Source organism: Dendrobium catenatum, unplaced genomic scaffold (genome assembly GCF_001605985.2).
Source record: "Dendrobium catenatum unplaced genomic scaffold, ASM160598v2 fragScaff_scaffold_506, whole genome shotgun sequence".
In the NCBI taxonomy this organism is placed as follows: Eukaryota; Viridiplantae; Streptophyta; class Magnoliopsida; order Asparagales; family Orchidaceae; genus Dendrobium; species Dendrobium catenatum.
The window spans coordinates 1321333-1344597 of record NW_021318968.1 but is presented as its reverse complement, the minus strand read 5'-3'; the positions used below and the strand labels follow the sequence as shown (position 1 = coordinate 1344597).

Below are 23265 nucleotides of genomic sequence, written 5' to 3'. Positions count from 1 at the left end.
TTTTACCATCATTATGATTAGCTTTCTCCCAACTATTAAAAGCAACTACCATTTTACTGTACACTTCAAAAAGATTGTGTTAAAGAACATATTGATTTGAGCGGTGAAAAGATAAACATTTCTCTTGCAACATAGATTTATAAATTTCTACCATTGCTATAGCAAAAGATCCTGCAAGAAACCTTGGTGAAATCCTCAAAAATTATTAGGTGCGGAGTGTGCACCGTCCGCACAAGTAATGGGTACCCAGCGGTACCGAGTGCAGGTACCACTAGTTACTCAATGCTTGTGCGGACGGTTCTCCCCGTCCGCACTCCGCACCTAATAATCTCTCTTAACAATTAACCAAATCATAAATGGCCAACCAGACAAGCGGAGAAAAACAGTTTTTTCTTTTTTTTTATAAAATGGCCTACCTTATATTGCCTTAAATCTGTCTTCCCTCTTCCCACTTGGCATTTATTCGACGTGGCATTTTTTCTGGTCCATAGGAGGAAGAATCTACATCATGAAGACAAAACCATCAGCAATAGATTCTTCTTAGGCAGCCGAATTGGTCCAGTACCTTTGATTCACTTGAAATCCTGTCCCCCACTCCATATCTTCTAATCCGAAAGCAACAGAAGTTACAGTACGGAATTATCCAAGCCATGCAAAAGGGGTGTCAATTTCGGGTCACGGGTCGAACCCAAAACTGACCCAGCACTATTTGGATCAACCCAAATCCGACTCATTTTTGCAAACAGTTTGATTTTTTAGACCCAACACAACCAGAATGACCCGACACCGTAAAAAAATTGCTAGTTATGGGTAAAAAAACGGGCCAATATCTTCTTTTCGGGTCAAAACAGTTATTCTCGGGTTTTCAGATTAAACATGTTTTCAAGTCAAAGGGTCAACACGAACCCAACCTGATTTTTGAAACGGGCCGAATTGTTGAACCGAAACCCAACCCGTTTCCGGTCCAGATTGACCCTAACCCAAAATTTTCGGGGCGAGTTTGAGTCGGATTTTTGGGTCATGTGAAATATTGACACCCCTAATGCAACACTTCCTATGCTACTAATCTGCAAGACATGCCTTACTTATGAAGTACAATGAATTTACACTGATACACTCTCTTATTTGTTTAATTTCCTTCACAAGGTTTGTACTGTAAAAAAAATGGTTACATAAACATAATGCTTGTACATTTAAGAACTGGAAAATCGAGCCTGAATAGGACCATAAAATATTCATTGCTATGTACTAAGATATAGGCAAAAGGAATCCATTTGAAAGCAACTTGTAATTGCAGGCAAACCAAACCTATTCATGATGATGCTGCTGCTGCTGCTGATTATGTTGTCGGATGCACCCATTAAATTGCTACTCCTTAAATGTTGCAGCGGTCATAATTGTAAAACCACGAGTATAGCCCAGTTTCTGCAGAGGATCCATCAAATGGTCTTTCTTTCAGAGAACGTGATTCTTCCAGTAATTGATTTAATGTTGCGATTTCTCCCTCATAATTTTTCTTCAGATCAGCAATCTCCTGATAAGCTTTCTCAGACCTCTGCTCCGCAGCTAAAAGTTGTTTCTGGAGAAGGGGAGAAATGATTGAATAAAAAAAGTGCTCCAAATGTATATAATCGTTATCAATGGCAACTTTCCCAGCAACAAACAAATTGCAGCAACAAAACTATTACACATCAGAAATAGTTTACTAACTACAATACAACATACAAAAATTGACAGAAGAAAGAGTGGGATAATTGGCCTCCATGAACAAGGTCACAAGACTCATGAAATGATAGAATAATGCACTGATTCAATGACTTGATTGACTTTAAAAACAAACATGCAAGATAGAAGTAGGAAATTGAGCTCCTCACATCTAAACACGGGACTTCTAATTTTTTCCATGTGATGACAAGTAAATATGCAACCTGAACCGGCACAAAAGGTCTATATTTGATTAAACTAGATGTTCAAATGAGGCAAAAATTAGATTCCATATGATTTGTGCATCATGGGGGCTGAAGCAATCATGAACAATATCAACATTGAGTTTCTCTATTGTTGACCCATGTATTAAGAGACGCACAAAAGAAAAATAAAATCGGCGATTTAAGTGATGTGCGCGCCAGTGCGGTGCGTCACTTGAAGAGTCAAATGACCTATGATCTCCAAATGGATAGCGCAGTTGTGATCGGAGCATCGAATTCATCTAAAAGGGAGCCCCTCGTAATCAAATCGGACAAAACGTTCAAAAGCAACAACCGACACAGAATCGATGTAACGTGACGCTACTCAAACAACATTCGATCACGAAATTGCGTTCGAAATGTCTATAACACCGAAGAATAACTATATGTTTGCACAATTAAGTTCGCGCGAGGAAATCAATGTGTATCCCAAGACGGTGATGCGAGGATTTCGAGGAAAGACGTGCGAATCGAGGCACGAAATCACATCAATCAAAGGTTAGTCGTATCTCTGTTCCTGCTCTGTTCGGATCCCTAAAATCCTGACGTAAATCCTAGTTAGGTATCGACAACTCGCCTCGATTGAATCCTCCGTTTCGTCGTTAAAAAGAGACCAAACGAGCCTCATTCGTTTCTTCTTTGCTTCTCACACGTGAAATCCTTCAGCTATCATTTCCACCTGCTTTGATCCCAGTCAATTGCTTGCTTCGAAACACAAGAGTCTCTAGTCGAACACAAACCCGACACCCTCACAGTCATTCACGCTCTCAATCCAGCCTCCTATTTGGTTTCACTATCTCATGACACCAGTTGAAATCCTCTTCAGTCAATCCCTCACAAACCTCTTCTTCCTCACAAACCAAACTAAACAGCACCTACACACAAATCGACACCAAATCTCCTCACAGTCTGATCCCTATGTCGTAGCTGCCCGTCGAACCCTGCTCCCTCTGAACCGATCGAACCCATCTCACGATCCCCTCCATTGTGTTGTTTGACTTCACGACCTCCCTCCAGTCGAAAAATTGCTTGACACTTCTAGTCGAACACAGCAACCAAGCAGCTTTAGTTTCTTACCTAGCTGTAGATCCAGTCCCTCGATTCCTATACCATTAATCAACCATCAACCCCCATTTCAATCCAACAGTCGACCGAGCAGCTAGATTTCGTGACCAGGACCCTCCATGAGCCCGATGTTGCAATCCAACCGCTAGATTGGACCTTCCACCCGTCGTGCGAGCCCAACTCCACACTCGACAACCTCAACTAGTAGCACCTATTCTTCGATTGCTTCGATACTGAACTCTTTGCCGACCAACCTTCTGAAGCATAACACTTAGCCCCTCCTTCACTACAACCTCCTCTAAGTAACCAATTGACCTTCTTCCCCTAAACCCAATCAGCCCAAGACGAATAAACCAGGGCCATTTCCTTCCACACATCAAACATACAGCAATCCACATAAAGCCCACAATCACAGGAACTTGGAAACTTATCTGAGATGCTTCGCATCAGAAACACCCAAGCTATGGGCTAAATGGCTATCATGGGCCGAGTACTGGTACAACACCTCTTTTCATTCAGCATCTCAGATGACTCTATTTAAGGTGTTGTACGGAAGGGGCCGCCCCACCTGGTGCATTTTGGGAGTAGCAGCACGCCCGTGTCTTCCGTAGAGGAGTATTTGGAGGAGAGGGATAAGACACTGGAGGAGTTAAAAAGACACCTGTTAAGGGCGCAACAGCTTATGAAGAAACAAGCTGATGGGCATCGGAAGGATATTCAGTTTGAAGTAGGCGAGAAGGTTTATTTGAAACTCCATCCATATCGACAGAAAACGGTCGCTAACCGGAGGAATGAGAAGCTTGCTCCACGGTATTTTGGGTCTTATGAAGTGTTGGCGAAAATTGGAGCCGTGGCATATCGTTTGCAGCTACCACCTACAGCGACGATCCATCCTGTTTTCCATGTATTCTAGCTGAGGAGAGCCATTGGGGATTATGCTACCAGTACGGAGTTACCAGGGACATTAACTGAAGAGATGGAGATGATACTAGAACCTTTGGAGCTCATGGAGGTCCGACAGAAAACAAATGGAGCTATGTAAGTCCTGATCAAATGGAAGAACCTCCCAAACAACAGGCCACGTGGGAGCCATACGAGCAGATGAAGCGACAGTTTCCTGACTTCCACCTTGAGGACAAGGTGGTTCTTTGAGAGGGCGGTAATGTTAGAACGGTCCAGCCGGCCCAGCCACTTGGGCTGGTCCGGATGTATTCCCGCAAGAGGAAGCAGGCGGACTCAAAGGAGAGGGAAGGAGTGGGGTCCACTTGAAATTCAAATGTTTTCTTGGTGTCAAAAGGAGGGGTAGTCTGGGTAATTAGGTCCTTTTGTATTTAATTTGAATTGTATGCATTAAGTAGGGAAAAGAGGGGGGATTAGGGTTATGTCATGTTTTTATGAAAGTTTTCTTGTTCTTCTTTGGTAGCAAGGGCTCTAGATCGAATTCTAGAGATTGGGAGAGTGAGATCCTCCTCTCGGATAGAGGATCCTTGTATCTTTGCTAATTTCCTTGCATCTACTAGTAAAATACAAGTTTTCCTACGAATTTCTCTCAGTTTTTTTGCTGTTTTCACTGTTTTTCTGCTCCGGACAGCAGTTTTTCTTGGAGATTTGCTGCAAAAGTGAATAGGAAATACTTGATTTCAAGTATTTCCTATCAAATTTCACACACAAACATAAAATTTTTCATCTTAATAAAACATCCAACAATCTTCTTTTTTATACATAAACGAAAGCTTCTAATAAAGGTCTAACTACATCAAAAAAAAAATTTACTTCAAAGTAAAGAGCCACTAAAGAAATCCATACTAATACATTACTAAAATGTCTACATATTTCAAATATAGACTCACAAACAGAGACAAACATCAACATATAAAATTGAAATACTTGAAACTTAGTATGCATCGACCTTTCATTTTCCTTTTCCTATAATAACTAGTATGAAATAACTGGTAAGCTATGAGGCTCAATAGGTTATGCAAATTTAAATAACACTTAAAATACAATAATTGTAATAAATCACAACACTGAAATCATATTTAAATAAACTTATCTTTACTTATAAAACATTATAAAATCATTGTTAACATGAATCTTCGTTTTCTCTGAAATTTATATTGAATATCAATTTTTGTACGTAAAAGATTTTACTACACTTTTATAATGATATTCAATGGAGCACAGGTAAACCTGACATTATCGCCATTGAATTATATAGAGATAAATTTTATATCTCATCTGCTATGCATGAATCATATTCTTTAGGGTCCATTTTGCCCCACTTACAATGGTCTTACATGGGACCATTTTGCCTCACCTGCAATTGTAAGTTCTACAACATTTTATAGTCAAACTTTATTTTAAGTTGATATTCACTATATTTTATATTAATAATTCATACTTGACTTGTTTTATACAAAATTCCATTAGAATTCGTATTTTACTATAATTAAATACAAGAATGCATTGCCTATATGATTTAATGAGCTCCTTTCAGTTTATTTTCAATTGGAAAAACATTGAAATAATCATCAAAAATCTTATTTTAAACATTGGTTATCCTATATATATATGCAAGTGGTTAATTATACATGAAAACTAGGAAATATTTTCATTATCATTATTGGGATTCCTCATAAAGCATTTATTTTCTCAACCAATTCAAATAACATCATAAAGATATTTGGAATTAATAATTCTTGCATTTGTGAACTAAATTTACACAACTTACCTTCCTAATGATTAGTCTCTTTCAATCTTTCACTTCTTATTATTCTTCGATTATAAGTTGATATTCACTACCAGTCATCGATTTTGAAAGAGCGTAGGTCATCATTTTATGACAACGTCGTACAAAGATGAGTTATCAAGTTGAGGGCTCAGAAATTGCTAGTGTCGAGCATCAATGTCAAGACAGTGTAAGACTTTGATGTTGAGATGATTTTGAAACATCGATGTTGTAACGATGTCATACTTCAATGTTGAGATGACATCGGACATTATTATGAAACCAAAGCCACGATCAGCCAAAAAAAATTATAATGAAAATACTCGATGAATGGGGTATTGAGTGCGGGCGATTGATTTGGTGTTACAAATAGAAAATAGAAAAAAAAATATTTTAAATAAATAAGATTTTTTAGTACAAGAAATCATATTTAAAAAATTCATAAAATATTTAGCATTTAACACATTTTGCTATGTCCAATACGTGTCGAAGGCGTGTCGTATGTTTGTCGTGTCGGATACATGTCGGACAACGCACGCGTCTTTGAGTTAAAGTGTCGGTGCATCGTAACATCATACATATGCATGTTGCATCCAACAAAAATATATTGTGCATTTTACACATTAAGGTGTACATAACACTTTTGCAAGCATGTCAAATGCATCATGTAAAATGCATTAAAAGTATATACCTGTATGGGCCCCGACAAGTATGATGTGTGTACACAAGTGACATCTGAGGATGTTGCACGGGTCAAGAAATGAACTTAAGTTTGAGCCCGAACCTTTTATGTGAATGTATAGGAGTCGGCACGGCTTGAACCTCCAAAAAAATGTATGGTTGTAGCATCGACCAGGATATTTATTTTATACATTCATATTAAGACCTCAAGGTCTAATACAAGAAAAATTCACTAATAAAGTCTTAAAGCCGACGACGTGCCCGATCCTATGTCGGCAAGTAGACAGAGTCGATAAGGTTCGACCAACAAAATGAAATTGCCCATAAATACCTTAATGATGGTTGTGTTGATAGGAAATCTCAACCGGAGAGAACCCCAAATATACAAAAATGCTTCCACCCTCCACTAATAAAGTCTTAAAGCCGACGAGGTGCCCGATCCTATGTCAGCAAGTAGACAGAGTCGATAAGATTCGACCAACAAAATGAAATTGCCCATAAATACCTTAAATGATGGCTGTGTTGATAGAAAATCTCAACCGGAGAGAATCCCAAATATACAAAAATGCTTCCACCCTCCGGCCTCCAAATTCCCATAAAATACATTCAATTGGCATTAACATATTCATGAAGAACATAGATATTTTAAATTGAAATAAATCATCAAACACTTAAAGCAAAAAACTCATCCACCCTCCGGCCTCCGCAACAATTTGCTAAGGTGAATAAATATGAAAATCACTTCAGCTCACAAAGAGCAAATGTTTGATCAATAATATCACTAAGATTCACTCTCAATATGTTTTTTCCAGTAAGGATGTGGCACGCATCCTCTACCTGATGGTCTTGCAGCCAAATGACATCATAGGTAAATGGTGATGACCGGGACCCTCAAATCGCCGCCAAGTTATATCATTAAATTACGATCATGATCAAAGCTCATACGTTACCCAACGATATTAAATCATCGAGCAATGAATCAATAGGATATGATCAACAGAGCATAAAACCCACTATTAGCTAAGGTGGATACAAATTTGTCCTCTTAAATAAATATACACCCAAGTATACAAGGTACCATTTGACGAAGCAACCAATGGCTACCGATAAGGATCCTTCTGTCAGGTGGGTCGACTATCTCTTTTGACTAAGTAGACTAGGGACCATGATGATGGAACCATGAGATCTTGATTAGGTTCATCATCATGCCCCCCACTATCTGCATTAGATACATTGTGGAAAATTTTTAAATATTAAATTTTAAATACCAAAACTCTGTTGCTACTACACACCGAATACTATATATTCGTTGGACGACTAGCCTTAATCGAAAGTTCTCTCTCGCTATTGGGAGGGATAATTAACTATAAGGGTTTGAGCCTATAAGAAATCTAAACTCAGATCATAAAGTCATTGCAAAATGAGGGTAAAATCTCTGGGTAATGTCTTATTCATAACCCAATATGCCTTCTGAAAATTTATCTCGGAACTTAAGCATTAAACTCTCCTCAACGACCCCAAAAAAGAGAAAAGTATCGCTGAGAGGCTAAAGAGCGAATTTTTGAATCCCACATCTACCTTGCTTCTCATAGTTTTCTTGAGCCATTTTTTGCATGAACTCTATTTTGGTAACCAATATATTAAGGGCGCAGAATACATTATTTGTTGTCATCAAGATTGTAGCAATAATTTTTGTAGAATCAATACCTAGGGCAAATTGACACTAAAATGATGTGCAATTTTTGTTGTATGGGTGAGTGATGACTTGGGATACTATGCTATAATCTATATAGTTCCTATAGCCACCAATAATTGTTGTTCCTATGGTTCTACACCGTGGCTTCAATTTCTAAAATGTTAGTATTTACAGCAGCTTTTATTACCAGGCAATACTACTTATCCTGCTTTTATTTTCAACTCTTTTCATGTTCTTATCTTATTTCAAGCCTAGTACAAGTGAGATTCTAGGGTTTTTTTTTTGTTATAAATAACTAGATTTTAAACCTTTTGGCTAAATAAAAAATCTTCTTTTTTGTTCATATGCTTAATTAGATGTTGATTCTTTTGAGTGCAATCCAAAAGCAAGTATCAAATTTTAGTCGTCTCTTTATGCCACCTTGTGACCAAGTTTTTTTTTTCTTTTTGATAAATTCTTATTTTCTTTTGTTCTACGAAGTATAATTTAGTTTTCTGCAAGTATTATTGATTTGTGGTGCAAATAATAATTGAGTTATGGTTTTTTTTAAATTTAATTCTTTTTATGAATTTCTTTTATTTTGGCATTCATGTATTTATCTTTTGGCATAGATTTCTATTATTTTTAATTCATTTTAAAAGACAACGAACTCTTGTTTTAATTGTCTTTAAAAACATGAATTCCTAAATCAAATTCGTGTGTTTCACATATGGATTAAGAACCCTAGACTATGAAATGTGCATCAACTACTACATGATGATGCTAAAGTTTAAAATTACATCCTTAAATTCGATAACAACACGATCTTAGAAAATTGTCAATATAGATTAATAATTTCAAAGATTTTTTTTTAAATTATAATTTGTCTGGTTCTCAAAGAGTTGAATGTGCAAAAAAAAAAAACTAGTGAGACATGCTCAATTTTTTTGTTGAAGTGCTGTTATTAAATATGCATGAAATATGAATGGAGATCAATATAAGGAGCAATATTTTTCACTAGGTAAATATAGGAAGCCATTGTATGAGCAATTGTATGATCAATCATTTTGTAAAGATTGCTAACAAAGCCATTATAGCAGGGGCGGAACCACCTTTGGGTGAGGGGGGGCAATTGCCCCCCCTTAAAAAAAATAATTTTTTTTTATTGCATAGTTTTTTAGATTTTTTAGTCTTTATTACAAGGGTTTTTAGGCAATTGCCTCCCCTAAAAATTTTAAAATACTATGATATTTAGACAATTGCCCCCAAACAAATATTAAAGAGCATTCATCATTTTATTTTTAAATTTTAATTCCAAAAATATCCTTACAACCAAAATTTGTTCCGGGGGCGCTGCCCCCAGAAACCCCCGCAAGGGCGCTGCCCCTTGCACCCGCGACAGTTATTTATAAGTTTGCCCCCCCTAAAAATTAAGGCTGGTTCCGCCCCTGCATTATAGTGTTCAAGCATTATGAAGATTTCCAGGTTTTGTAATATAATATTATTTACAATTAGCGTCTAGATTTTGTTTTTTGCTTTTTTTTTTTCAAAAAGTTCAACTTTCTTTGATTATAAATTTAATGAAAAGCATGAGAAAAGCACATAAGCACCTACCTGTGTTGTAGCGACAGCCTCTTCTGCTTCCTTCAAACGAACAAGTAGTTCTGCTGCAGCCTCTACAGCCTCAGCGGTATCCCTTAACTGAGTCTGGAGACCTTTATTTTCATCCCTCCAATACCTCCTCTCCTTTTCTCTCTCTTCCCTAAGAGCTTCAATTTGAGCAGCAAGAGATTCAATGAATTTATATTCAGCGCCTTTCACACCAGCTTTTGCTGCTGCATTCTTCACGTCACTTATACCCTCCCTCATTTTACGATGCCTCCCAAGCAAAGCCATATGCCTCTCTTCAAACTCAGAATATTGTTCCAAAGTTCGCATATGAACCTCCAATGCTGTTTGAAGTGCCTCCTTAAGCTCCTCTTTGCATTTCTTCTCAGACTCAAGTTCAATTTTCCATTTCTCAGTAAGAGCTCGACTGGATTTAAGTTCTGTTCTAAGCTCTTCAGAGAGAGAAATCCATTTGCTCTCTTTTTCCGTCCAGCAGCGTCTCTCCTGTTCCAAAACTTCATCAGCACTTTCTTCTTTTGATTCGGGGATCATGGTGAGAGGAGTTGACATATGTTCAGTTGAATGGGTTAACTGCAGCAATGGACTTTGGGTGCAAGTTGATGCCAAAGAATAGTCTATGAAATATTGCAACTGGCTTCTTAGGTCTTGTATTTCCTCAATTAGTACATCCCTTTCACCCATATCAAAGAAGTTTCTATATCCATCTAGCTCATTCTGAACCCTTTTTAATTCAATCTTTAGACGTAAAACTTCAGGATGGTTCTCACATTTCTCTTTTAGCATCTGTGAAAGAAAAAGGATCACGTGCTATTTAAAGTAAGTCAAAAAATTGATTGCCTCTTCAAGTTATGTTCATGATGTGGAGAAAGTGACATAGATATGCCAGAAGAATCTTACTTACCATGTGCTCGTTTCTTAGTGAGAGAAATTCCTCCTCCATGAACTCTTCAGTTGGCAAAGCACCATCCATAAGGCCCTCTAGACGACAGATTTTATTCTCTCGGGTCTGTTCAATAATTGACAAGCATTCACGTTCATGTTTGTACTGTTGGACCTGCAATGATAAAGATGTACGATAACCAGTTAATAAGTTTTCAATCTGTAGTTTAAAATTAAGAGTTAGAAAAAACCACCCACCAAACGATTTAGCTGCATAATTTCAGCAGCTTGTTTAGCACAGTGATCTTCAAGAGCCATTTCCCTCCTGATAGCTCCAGCCAAGACCTTCTCCACCGCCTGATGCATAAGGCGCCTCTCAGATTCCATAAAAACTTCCGAGGAAAAAAGTTCGTAGTATGATAGAGAAATAATATATATTTAGAATAGTAAGATCATACTTTAGGCAGAAGCTTCTTGCATCGGTCAACAGATTGGGATTTGCTAGCTGATTGACAATCATCCGCAGGCACTATTTGTAATCCTCCATGCTCGGTGCTATTTTCACATTCTGGTGGAGAAGCTTGGCTCTTGCAGTAACTACATATAAAAGCAGATGAATCTTCTATCACTTCTGATTCCTGAGGAAGTGTTTGTATGCCGATGTCAACCTTGTTCATTGAGTTCAACAGCCTCAGATCAACAGGTTTCAAAGAGAACCTAAATAATGAATTCCTTACAGATGAACTTCGCTGATGGCTATCAATGATTTGAAGACCATGTCGTATACTTGCTGCAAGATCTTCAGTTGTTGACAAGGAATTCCTGCTAGACAGAGCGGGATGAACATTATTATTACTATGTTTTAAGTTATCAGCAAATGAAACATTCAGAACACCTGGATCATGTTCCAAATGTGACGATATGTCTTTCTGAGATGCTGAAATTAATGATGTTCTCAGGCTTTTCCTACTGCAGTTCTCAACTCTACGAGAGGTGTCTGAAATTAAGGATGATGAGCTCAGACTTTTCCTACCGCAGTTCTCAAGTCTAGGAGAGTTGCTCGACATAGGTAATGCAAGAGCCAAAGATGTTTCACATGCTACAATGTCAAGGCTACCAGGTGAAACGTGACTTTTAGAAGTAGAGCTATGTAATTTGTCTAGAAAATTGGCTCCTATAGGATCTCTACCAATAACTGCAGAATGTTCCTCAATAATTTCCGTGCAGATACCATCCAATGATTTTTCTTTGGCAAGAATTTGTACTGGTTCACACTCATCCTGATATGCGTCCTCTTTCATGTCGGGAATGACCGAAACTTCTCTTACAACACTTTCAGCTACTTCTTTGTTTTTTATTCTGCAGTCATCCGCTGTTGCTTGCCCTATTTCATAACCTTCCACACTGCTATGCCTAAACCCACTATTTTGGTCATTTTGAAAATCAGATCCATGTATTTGCATTGGGTTTATATCATTGAGAATAGGATCTGTATCAGAATTATCAGGTTTTAGATCCTTCAAGTCCTTCAAGTGATTTGATTCCTCATTAGCACATGATTTTTTTAAATCAGAGGTTGAATTTGACTCAACACTGGTTATTTCAATACCTTCCTTGATAATTTCCATCTCTTCATCACTGTCATCATCCACAACTGGTAATGTTCTTGGACGACAAAGGCTTAGTCTCAAAAGATTCAAGCTTCGTTGGACATTCCATCCAGTAGAACTTCTGTTATTGCTTTCTGTAGATGTCTCATTTGATTTTATACGAAGAAGTTCATCCTGATGACAAAAAAAATGAAATCCGCCTCCTTTACAACATCATTAATGATGTGGTCATATCAGGCATAAAATCCTAAAAATAATTACCTTCAGTTGGCGTATCTGTTCTCTTAGGACATTAACATCATCCTCCACGGTCTCATTTACTACAGCCTGATTCTTTATTGCCTTTGCTCGCTGTGCAAACCTCAAGGTACTAAAAGTTTCACTCTTGCATCTGAATTCATCAAAATTTCCCATGGTTGAAGATTTCAGACAAAGAAAGAAAAATAACCCAAACCTAATTGATTTGAGCTTACCGTTGTGATGGTGAAACGGCACAGATCATTGCCAGTTTCGCATTACCACCAAGAGATTCCTGCAATAAAAATGTCAGCCTGGAGTCTCTATAGGGGATGTGCCTATGTTTTCCAGACTGAGAAACTTCTGCTAAAATATTAATTAAATTCCTGCAAGATAATCAAGAAGCTGATAAATCAATGACAGAAATTTATGGTACAAAGACAATCAAAGAAAAATAACCAAAAAGGATTTTAACATGTTTTATTTTCAAGGGTCACCTAACTTAAGCATGTACAGAAAACCAAAATAACAGAACGGCCATGTGAATCGAACTAAATTGGCCCCTTAGTAGAAAATAAAGTCAGTGCATCCTGAAAACAAGCATTTGTGCAATGATAATCACTTGAATGCTTACATTCTTAAACAGCAATAAAGGAAGAGAGAGAGAGAGAGAGTAATGATTGGGGTGGTTGATCGGCATTGGGGGGCGATGAACTAGAACCGGGTAAAAACAGAAAATAACAAGCATCAGAAAGCCAGAGACAACTGCCTTGATAAGATAGAAGATGTACCAAAAATGTAATATAAAAGTACGCACCCACGTAGAAACCTTTAGTCTTTTTCGTGTTATCTAACAATGCTGACAACTATTTTGACAATAATTTAAAAACTTTTCAAAGCCCAATTTCAATGATATGAAAACTACTGCTTCATGGTCCATGGAATGAATGTAAAAAAAATGTGTAAGGCTGAATGATTTTATAGAATTTAAGTTAAATGAAATCAAATAATAAATTGTGCTACATCCGAAATTTATCACCAGCAAAATGAAGAGTGTTAAGTTCAGCAAAAAAATACTAAGCCATTTATACAAACAATGTATATCAATGAGATGAAATAATACCCGAGTTGGGAAAGGGAACGATTGATGTTGCCCGCTTCCTTCAAACGTTCACCTGCAGCATGTGTGGCCTTTTGTCTTTCTGATCCCGCTAGATCAACAAGGTTTATTCTACTGGTCCTTAAGCTACTAAGTCCATCTAACATACTCTGGAAGATTCAACAAAAAATATAACAAGGAGATACAAGGCTTCAAAAACAAAACAACAAATTAAAAGGTAACATAATTAAATCTCCCAATATTGAAACGATCATTATCATCATTAGCCTTATCCCACCTACTTTGGATTGGCTTAACAATGAAGCTATTATGTAATTAATACATTCAGCATATGCACAATACTTGAGAATCAATAATGTGATTAGAAAAGAAAAAAAAGATAAAATTCAGTCATAAATATCTAATTTAGACAATTATTCATCACTATTGATAAAAATAAAATAAAAATGCAAAAATTTCTTTCAATTAGATCCTCCTAAATCAACCTCCCCATTTTAGTTTATGGAAATGAGAACTCCTTTTCTTTTTCTAATTTTTAATCTTATTCTTTTTTTCGTACTTGTAGTCCTAGGCTTCTGATTTTTTTGTGAAAGTCCATCCCCCAAGACAAACAATGGATCAATAATTAGGATGGCTAGTATTATGCTTTTTTTTTCAAGAAGAGAGCTCTTTAACTATCAGAACCTTTCGATTTGCCAAGCCTTCACCATCTCTTGTGAAGTTGTAATAATATGCCAATTCTATATTTTTTTCCTCTGTTTACAAGCACAATTTTTCGCTTTCTTCTATAGAATATGGAATAAATATTCCATAAATATGAACTGCTTATAATTACATGATATAAATTCAATGGTACAACTTCATAAACTACCTCATCAATAAAATCACTACAGGAAGCAAACCTAAAAATACATTGTTGATTATCTTGACAAGCAATACTCATTTAAAACCAACTAAAAGAATAGAGTTTAGGATGCACTACCTCCAATATTTAAACCAAAGTAGCAAACAAAGTGTTCTTTCACTACCTAGATTCAAAATGGCTTCAATGATGATAGATCTCTTATGAAGCTTAAGGTTGAATAATTCTTCCCTATAACTTTCTCATTGATATGTGAATGCACATCAAGGGTAATGCAAAATCTGCCTTTACCACTCAAACCTCAACTTCTTTTGAAGTAGTAATGAGGATTTATTTTCTCCTTATATTTCCATTTTAGTCTTTTTTATGGATATAAATTTTAGCAATCCATAAGCTTGTGCTAGTAGCATGGTCATATAAATTTTCTTTCTCCCCTAAAATTGAACTTTCACTCTTCTCATTCTTTATAATTGCTACTAGGGCTCTTTTTTTCCTCCAAAAATCATAGTTGGTACAATGCCCCAGGTTGTTACTATAATACCAAGGTATAGGGATGTCAATATTGTACTCAAGCAATCCTTAAGCTTGTGCCCTAGCTTTTTGCAGCGATGGCAAAATCATATGAACTATATTGCTCCTCTATAATTGAACTTTCAATCTAATTGTTTTTTTACAACTGCCACTAGGGTTTTTTTTTTCCTACAAAAATAACAGTTGCTATAATGCCCCAGGTTGTTCCTATGATATCCACATAGAGATGTCAATAAAAGAGATGTCAACATTAGACTCCGAAAATAAAACAAATACCAAAAATAAAAATTTTAGGTTTGGACCAAAACATGCAAGAGACAAGTTGGGCTTAAGTCACTGAAGTGGCCTGAAAAAAAATCATGTCAATTTCAAGTTGTGATTACTCAAGTTTAGGTCAATCCAAATATAATGAGTCAACCCATTTCATTCTTCTTTTTTACTTTTTTTATTAAAAACAAATTAAATTACAATTTATCATTATTTCTTTGGAGATATCATGTCCATTAAGGGTTGGGTTGATACATCATCAAACAATTTAGGTGTTTATCATATGTCAGGTTGGGTATGAGTTTAGTCAAGTCACGTTCGGATTAAGATTTCAATTTATTTGATAAAAGGATTGAGTTTGTATACAATAAATGCGATTCGAGTCATTTTCAAATCGAACTTAACTAATTAACCTGAATTGACACACTTACCCTAGCAAAAAGGAAGACAGAGAAAATCTTTTAGGAGAGTTAGAGTTACTCTCTATTATGAGATATTACATAATTTTAAGTAAAAAAATAGTGAAAATAAATTTAAATTTGCCATTAACTTATAAACTAACTCCATTAAATAAGAAACATCCTTATCCCTAACTCTGCTACTCAGGAACGTTCTTATCCTTCCTAAACTAACTCCAGAAAAGAAGAGAATTCAAGTTTAAATTAAAATAAAACTTATCCAAAATTAGTTCAATATCAAAAAGTCAATCTTATGGTTGTCCTTAATGCCATCTAAGTATCCAAACTTCTTGATTTTCAACCTTGATCATCAAGCATACTAATGACGATCTACCTTTACCTATCAACACATGAAGAGTGGAGACTTGATTTTCCCTCCAACATATGATTGGAAAATACTATCTATAAGATTTTCCTAGTTCACAAAGTCAAGTCAAATTTAAAAATTAGACTATTTTGTACATGTCTCAGACCCCCTATTTATAATCATGAATCCCTTTAATATTTCATAAAAACAAAAGATAAGGCTCAATCAGTTATAAATTTGTAATTGTTGACTCTTATAATCCAAGATTGCTTTTATTTGAATGATATCATATCCCACAAAACTCGATCAACATTCATATTAAATCATTTGAACCATCAAGCCACAAAAAAAGAATTTTATACATAACAAAATCCAATATTCTTGCATCGCACCACAAATTAATTTTGTTTTGTCCAATATTCTTTCACAATATAATTAACGATTGGATTAGTATAAGTCAATAATATCAGTAGAAATAAGTGCTCCAAACTCCTAAAGACGTGGCCTAAGAAAAACTCCAACGTAGTCCTCTGAACTACGGCCAACAAATAATATTCTAACTTCCAAGGTGATAGCAAACAACCATCTCGACTCTAAGACAACAAACAACTTCAAAAATATTAACCTTAAAAAGACAATTGCAGCATCCCAAAGTACACAATTTCTCAAAGGAACATCATAGGCATGCATTAAATTATAGAAAACACCATAAATAAGTAGATAAAACTATATTACTACTAAATAAAACACTCAATTACTAAAATAAAACGTTTTAAGTTTATTCATCTCAATGAATGCATCTTACATTTTCAATGACAATAAACTTTGTGATTAGCATCACATGTGCATAAAATTTCAATCCAAAGTGAAAAGAAGGCATTCTATCCAGACGAGTATACAACCTTTTTTACTCAATTTCAAAACCCCAAGAACTCTATCAAGTAAGCTAAATGTAATGAATAATATAGCTTCCACTATTTCAATAATCAGAAGAAATTATTTTGAAGACAATAATTCAATTCCCGACTTCTTCCCAAAATGGATCCCACGGCCAAACATCAACCACTGATGCAAATAATCGAGTAATAATTGAATTTCAATAAATTTAAAAAAAAAAAAAAAAACTTGTCTTGCTAAAATAAGAACAGCAAAAACCAAAAAAGAGTGGAAGACCACCTTTGACCAACACTTAACAACACAGGTGAAAACACAATGTGATCGTGAGCTTTCTGCATTTATGCTTGTGGCCCCAATCCTTCTGTTTGACAAACCCTGCAAGAGTAAAGCAAATAAATTAGTTTTCTATTTTAATATAAAGTATATATCTGAAATTTACTTGATAAGTATAATACATGCTTGCATGATCTTTTTCTTTTATTAACTAGCGAATCTATCATGAATTCCTCCTTTTAGATCTGATAAGGAGTTCCTTTTTTTCCATTTTTTAAAAGAGAACCTAAAGTACGTTAGAATTATACAATCCAATTATCAAACCTGCATTTATGCTTGTGGCCCCAATCCTTCTGTTTGACAAACCCTGCAAGAGTAAAGCAAATAAATTAGTTTTCTATTTTAATATAAAGTATATATCTGAAATTTACTTGATAAGTATAATACATGCTTGCATGATCTTTTTCTTTTATTAACTAGCGAATCTATCATGAATTCCTCCTTTTAGATCTGATAAGGAGTTCCCTTTTTTTCCATTTTTTAAAAGAGAACCTAAAGTACGTTAGAATTTATACAATCCAATTATCAAACCTGGCACAAGCATATTCAGTCAGTTAAATTTTAAAAGTAGTAAATCTATTATTAGTAACTGCACAAACAAGAAGGGTCCTCCAAAGAAGAAGAAGATGTGTACTAGTCATATTTCTAATGCAATGGTGATCATAGTTAGGTTCAAAATGAAAAAGAAAAATTGAAACAGCAAGTAGAAAAAGAAAGAGAATAAGTAAGCAGTAGATATACAGAATCTATAAAATACAAAACAAGAATATCTTATTAGGTAGAATAAACCGGAAAAAGAGGATTAAACAACAAAGATAGAAACATTTCAGCTTCCAGGGTGTATGGAGTGAAAGTTTTGAACAGAAAGGATCTAAATTTTGGCCCTTCGCCTGGACCACGCCTACCATTTAGAGCTAAAAATAAAGAAAAAGGCCCAACTACATAAGTTTCCATCATCATTTACTTCATTCCAGCTATTACTCTGATAAAAAGTGATGTTTACTTTTATTAGAGTACCGGCACCCTGAACAAAATTAAAACAATCCAAGAAATAACTGTAGTCCGCACACAATTTTAACTGGAAAGAAAGAGCAGATCATACCTCAAAAGAAAATTAGAAGTGACAAGGTTGAAAAAGAGTAATGGAAAGCAATTTGAACAAAATGTTGTATGAGGTGATTTTTTTTCTGCTCATGATGTTTTTATTTTTTTTTTATTTCCTGCTTCAAAGTGCAAAGCTAAGAAGTACTTTAATTTACTTAAATAAGAACCGTTTATAATTACACAATGCAGTGATACATGTAGCAGAAATTTACAACTTAAATCTATTATTTCAAATTTAGGCATGCTTGATATGGAACTGCATTGTTAGCCAAATTAGGCATAATAATAACATTATTAAGACATAGGCAATAAATAACATGAAGGAAACTTAAAAGCAAAAAAAAAAAGTATTACAAAATTTAAACTTAATAGAACACAATATCATTTCTCCAAAATAAAGAAGGCAACAAACACACATGAACATCATATGCAAGATTCAAATCCATATCAACAAAAACAAGACAAATCTATGCCTCATAACGCATTTGTACTCTCATAATAAAAAAGCTAATATTAAGAGACTGCAATAACTCAATTTTAAAAAGTTAAAATAATGATGACATATGAAAAATAGTGGAGATGAATGATGAAACAATTACAACATCATAGTTGGAACAGGAGAAATTACAGAGAAAACAAAAATCAAACAAATTCACAAAACTAAAAAAAAGAAACCATTCTATTACAACAACATCATCATCATCAAGCCTTTATCCCACTACATGGAGTCGGCTACATGAATCATTTTTCTCCATTGTGTCTGGTTAAGAGTCAAATTTTCATTTAGATATAATAAAAAAAGGTCATAAAATGACATTTAAAAAAAAACATTTTAACCCAACGTGCAATATGCTTTGGGGGCAACAAAACATGCCCTTAACCGCTGTGAAGTAAACTTGGTTTGTTATCATATTTGGGCAAAAAAGTGATTCTCTTGCATTTTGCTATTAAAGTGCGCATTAAAAGTAATTGTCAAGAAGAAAATATGAAAATATATCTGAATAATTCATGTGTACAAGTCTTGTTAGGGGGAACAACGGCAAGAAAAGAGACTAGATTAATTTTGAATGATGATTTTTTTAACAAAGATACCCTAGGTGGTATATGAGATTTTTAAGCAATTAAAAATTAGTAATTTCTAATAAAATATTTCAGCTTTCATACTAGAACCTCTGTTAAACTTTTAATCTGAGAAAAATTTGGCAAAGTAGAGCTCTTTTTGAAGAGTAAAAAAAAAGACCATGACAGGAGCTTTCAAGTATCCCAAAATGAGAATTAATGATGTTTAAAGAAGAATGACCTTAGATTTTTTTTTTTTTTTCATTAAAGAATAGAATCTTATCCCGTATATTTTATTCAGCATAAATGAGCATAAAATCAATTACAAAATTCTAAACTTACAACAGGAGCAAGAGAATTCCTTCATGCTATGCCCATTATGACTTAAACCAAAGACTAATAACATGAAAACTAAGTATTATATTACTAGAGCAAGATCTTCATGTTAGAAGTTGAACACATTGAAAGAGATGTTAGAGTAACCTTGTAGAGTTGCACACCTTTATCAACAATCGGATTACATCCTTCATTTGGCAAACATACTCCTCTGTTAGGCAATCCACATACACTCCAGTTTTAATGTCTTCTCTTATCTGAAATTAGTACAATCCTAAAATTAAAAAAAAATAGAATGCAACAATTTTCACCTCGGAATGATTACCCTTCCAAAAGTAGAACAAACCTGAAGATTCCTTTGTGTTGGGTCCAACAGATCTGTAATTTGCTCATTGTATATCTAGAAAGCATAAGCAATAAATTACATAGAGCTAAAAGCTACATAACAACAACTATAGAATATGTTTCAAATGCAGGGCTGTCCTTCTCACTTCTAAAAAAGAACAATGGCATTGATAAATTAGCTGCTTATCTGACTGCTTAGCTTGTTCCTGGATGAACATAAAAGGAATTCATATAAGTGTTAATAAATAGAAACTCTAAAGAATTAAACAAGAAAAGCATAAGCTACCTCATATATGCGGGAGAAGAGCATTTCAAACACTCGAGGTGTCAATCCCATTTCTTGACTCAACGAGCCATCAGCAGTCATTGCACTTGGAAGCCCCCACATGGTATATGTCTTCCCACTTCCAGTCTTGCCGAGAGAAGATGATATCGAAATGAGCTTTGATCCTTCTTGCAGAAGAATCAAATTAAGAGTATAACTATAGAAAAACATTAAACAATTTTACCTGCCCATATGCAAAAATGGAGCTATTAAACCCGGCCAAGCAATTCTCCACCAATGGAACCCCAACTAGTTGGAAAATGTCTTCCTAATAACAAGAATCTCAATAGGGTGAGGGATTCAAATGAAACGAAACGATAACCAAGCTTTTCTTTAAAATCCTAATTAAAGCATCGATACCACACCTGCGTTGAGCCTGCACCAGCCACTGAATCGAAGGTGAAAGTATGATCAAGAATTGAAATAGAGTTGGGTGAGATCTTCTGAGCAATCAGACTCCCCTCGTCTTCTTCCTCTTTGCTAAGAGGCCTCAATCGCAGTATCACCTGAGATCCAAATCAAATCGCTTCAGAACAGATCCAGAAGAAAAGGAAAACAAGACCAAAAGGAAGTAAGAGAAATATTACCTGGACGCCGGAATCGCAGGGAGACGCAGCTGGAGATCCGTTTTCAGGCAGGGTTTCCAAGCTAAGCTTCCTCTTGAGAGGGACTGAGGGAAGCGGAGGCCGCGGAGGGAGAGGGCTACGAATCTTCATAGAGGGTGACTTACCAGGGATAGGCGGTGAACGAAAAAGAGAGGATTCTGGCGGCATGGAGTTGGGCTCGACGTTCTCCTTCGGAACTCTCGGAGGCCTCTGCTTATGAGATGGTGAGGTTAGGGTTTCGGAGGGGGAAACCCTACCGCTTCTAGGATGGACGAGGGCTTTCATCGGAGCTGAAATATCCAGAAACCCTAGAAATGGAGGAAAGAGAGAAGCAGAGAGCCGAACGAGCCGTTGCGAGACTGAGAGAGGGGGGGCAGTATTTGAAATGGGGAGCGGAGGCGACTTCGATTTTTATTTATTTTATACTGGCTGGTAATATTTTTTATAATTAAAACCCTATATTTTACGCATGTCGGAGAATTTCAACTTCAAATGGTACGTTATAACTTATAGCATGAAAAACAACAGCGGATTGGGCCATCAGCCCATGTGCTATCAATAAAATCATATTTATTTTTTTAATGAACCTAGGCTTATTAGTTTATTGAGATATGTCTCCAAAGTCATAAATTTAAGCCCAAAAACTTTACAATTTATAGAAAAATATTTCATATATATATACACTATAAGTCTATAATTTTAGTTGAGAATAAAATTTTCTCTCTCAATTTTCTTTATTCTTATCCATTATCTCCATATCTTTCATTTTCTCATTATTTAACGCAACACATGCATGGTACCTAGGGCTGCAAGCAAACCAAATGTTCCACGAGCTACTTGTCGCTCGGTTCAATTAAAACTCGTTTGTGATCGTTTAATTACTAAACAAACAAACTTGAACAACATTTTAAATATTTGATTCTTAAATAAACAAGTTTGAACACTAATGTGTTTGATTCATTTATGTTCAGGAATAACATCATTTGAAGCCCATGAACAAGCTCGATATTAAGCTCGATAAAAAAACTCGATAAAAGCTCAATAAAAATATATTCATATAGATTAATCATATTTTCATTTTAAATAGACATCTGCTTTTATTATAAATGAATTTCATTTTATTTTATGCCTTCAATAGAATGAATTTGTTCATGAACCAGTGATATTTTATGTTTATTCATATTTGTTAGATTGTTTGTTTAAGATGTTCGTGAACAAATTTAAGATTTGTTTGTTCGATAGATTGTTTGCTAAATATGTTCACAAACATAGCTCGTTAAGGCTTGTTTGTTTAAAGCTCGATAAGCACTAAACGAATCGAATATGAATCAAACATGAACACCGATATATTAAACGAACCAAACATGAACACAAACAATAAAACTTGAGTCAAACATGAATTGAACTTGAACAAGGAAATAATAAACGAACTCAAACATAAACACTCAAATACTCAACTTTGCTCGATTCATTTGCAGCCCTAATGGTACCTCCCAACTGCACCACCTTTATTGATTTTCTTGCTTATCACACAGTGTCACGTCAAGTCAATTAAGAAGGAACGAGCTCATCATTGACATTAGTTATTGATCCCAGCTATCCCCAACCTATATAAAGCTCGCCACACACTTTTTTTTTTTCTTTTTTTTTTTTAATAAGCTTGTCACACTCATTTCTTATCTCCAAGTCATAGATCTTGTAGGCGCACTACTCATTATATCATGTTATCTTCAAGCCGTCAACCCAACCATCACCAACCTTGATAGTAAACTTCAACAGTATATCATATGATATTATAATATCATACATCTTATATCAATTAGTATATCATTTTACTAGTATCAATATTACATTCCAGTACATATCACTCATATCAATACATTCCATTTTATGTACATTTTTTCCTACTCATTTGGAAAGAAATTTATATACACAGATTTCACAAGTAAAACTATAATAAATTTATATCAAATCATTCTGAATGATTAAATCTATAATATATCAAAAGTTACATGATGAAAACTTACGAATTAAGAAGATAATGTATTTTTAGTAGATTTATGAGATATAAAATTCGTAGAATCTAAACCATCAAAAATAAGAGTAAGAGATTAGTCACGTATAATTACAACAAATATAATAAAATCTATAACATGAACTACGGAGAAGAGCGACCCAAAGATATTTCTCTCTCATCTCACTCTCCCCCCCCCCCTCCTCTTCCCCTTTCTCTTATTCTCTTCCT

At 35.2% G+C, this 23265-nt stretch overlaps 1 protein-coding gene across 1 annotated transcript; it reads right to left on the bottom strand.

Moving 5' to 3' along the window:
* Positions 1-1090: 1090 nt before the first annotated feature.
* LOC110107743 (kinesin-like protein KIN-12A) lies at positions 1091-21390 on the bottom strand. The gene is made up of 16 exons (XM_028694602.1): positions 21003-21390; positions 20781-20921; positions 20600-20683; positions 20377-20502; positions 20237-20296; positions 20092-20145; positions 19910-20002; positions 17193-17288; positions 13595-13740; positions 12708-12857; positions 12496-12625; positions 11083-12408; positions 10883-10981; positions 10647-10799; positions 9731-10528; positions 1091-1579 (listed from the first exon to the last, which is right to left on the bottom strand). The coding sequence occupies exons 1-16, from the start codon at positions 21303-21305 to the stop codon at positions 1376-1378; spliced, it is 3963 nt and encodes a 1320-aa protein (XP_028550435.1). The 5' UTR covers positions 21306-21390; the 3' UTR covers positions 1091-1375.
* Between the last annotated feature and the right edge of the window lie 1875 nt (positions 21391-23265).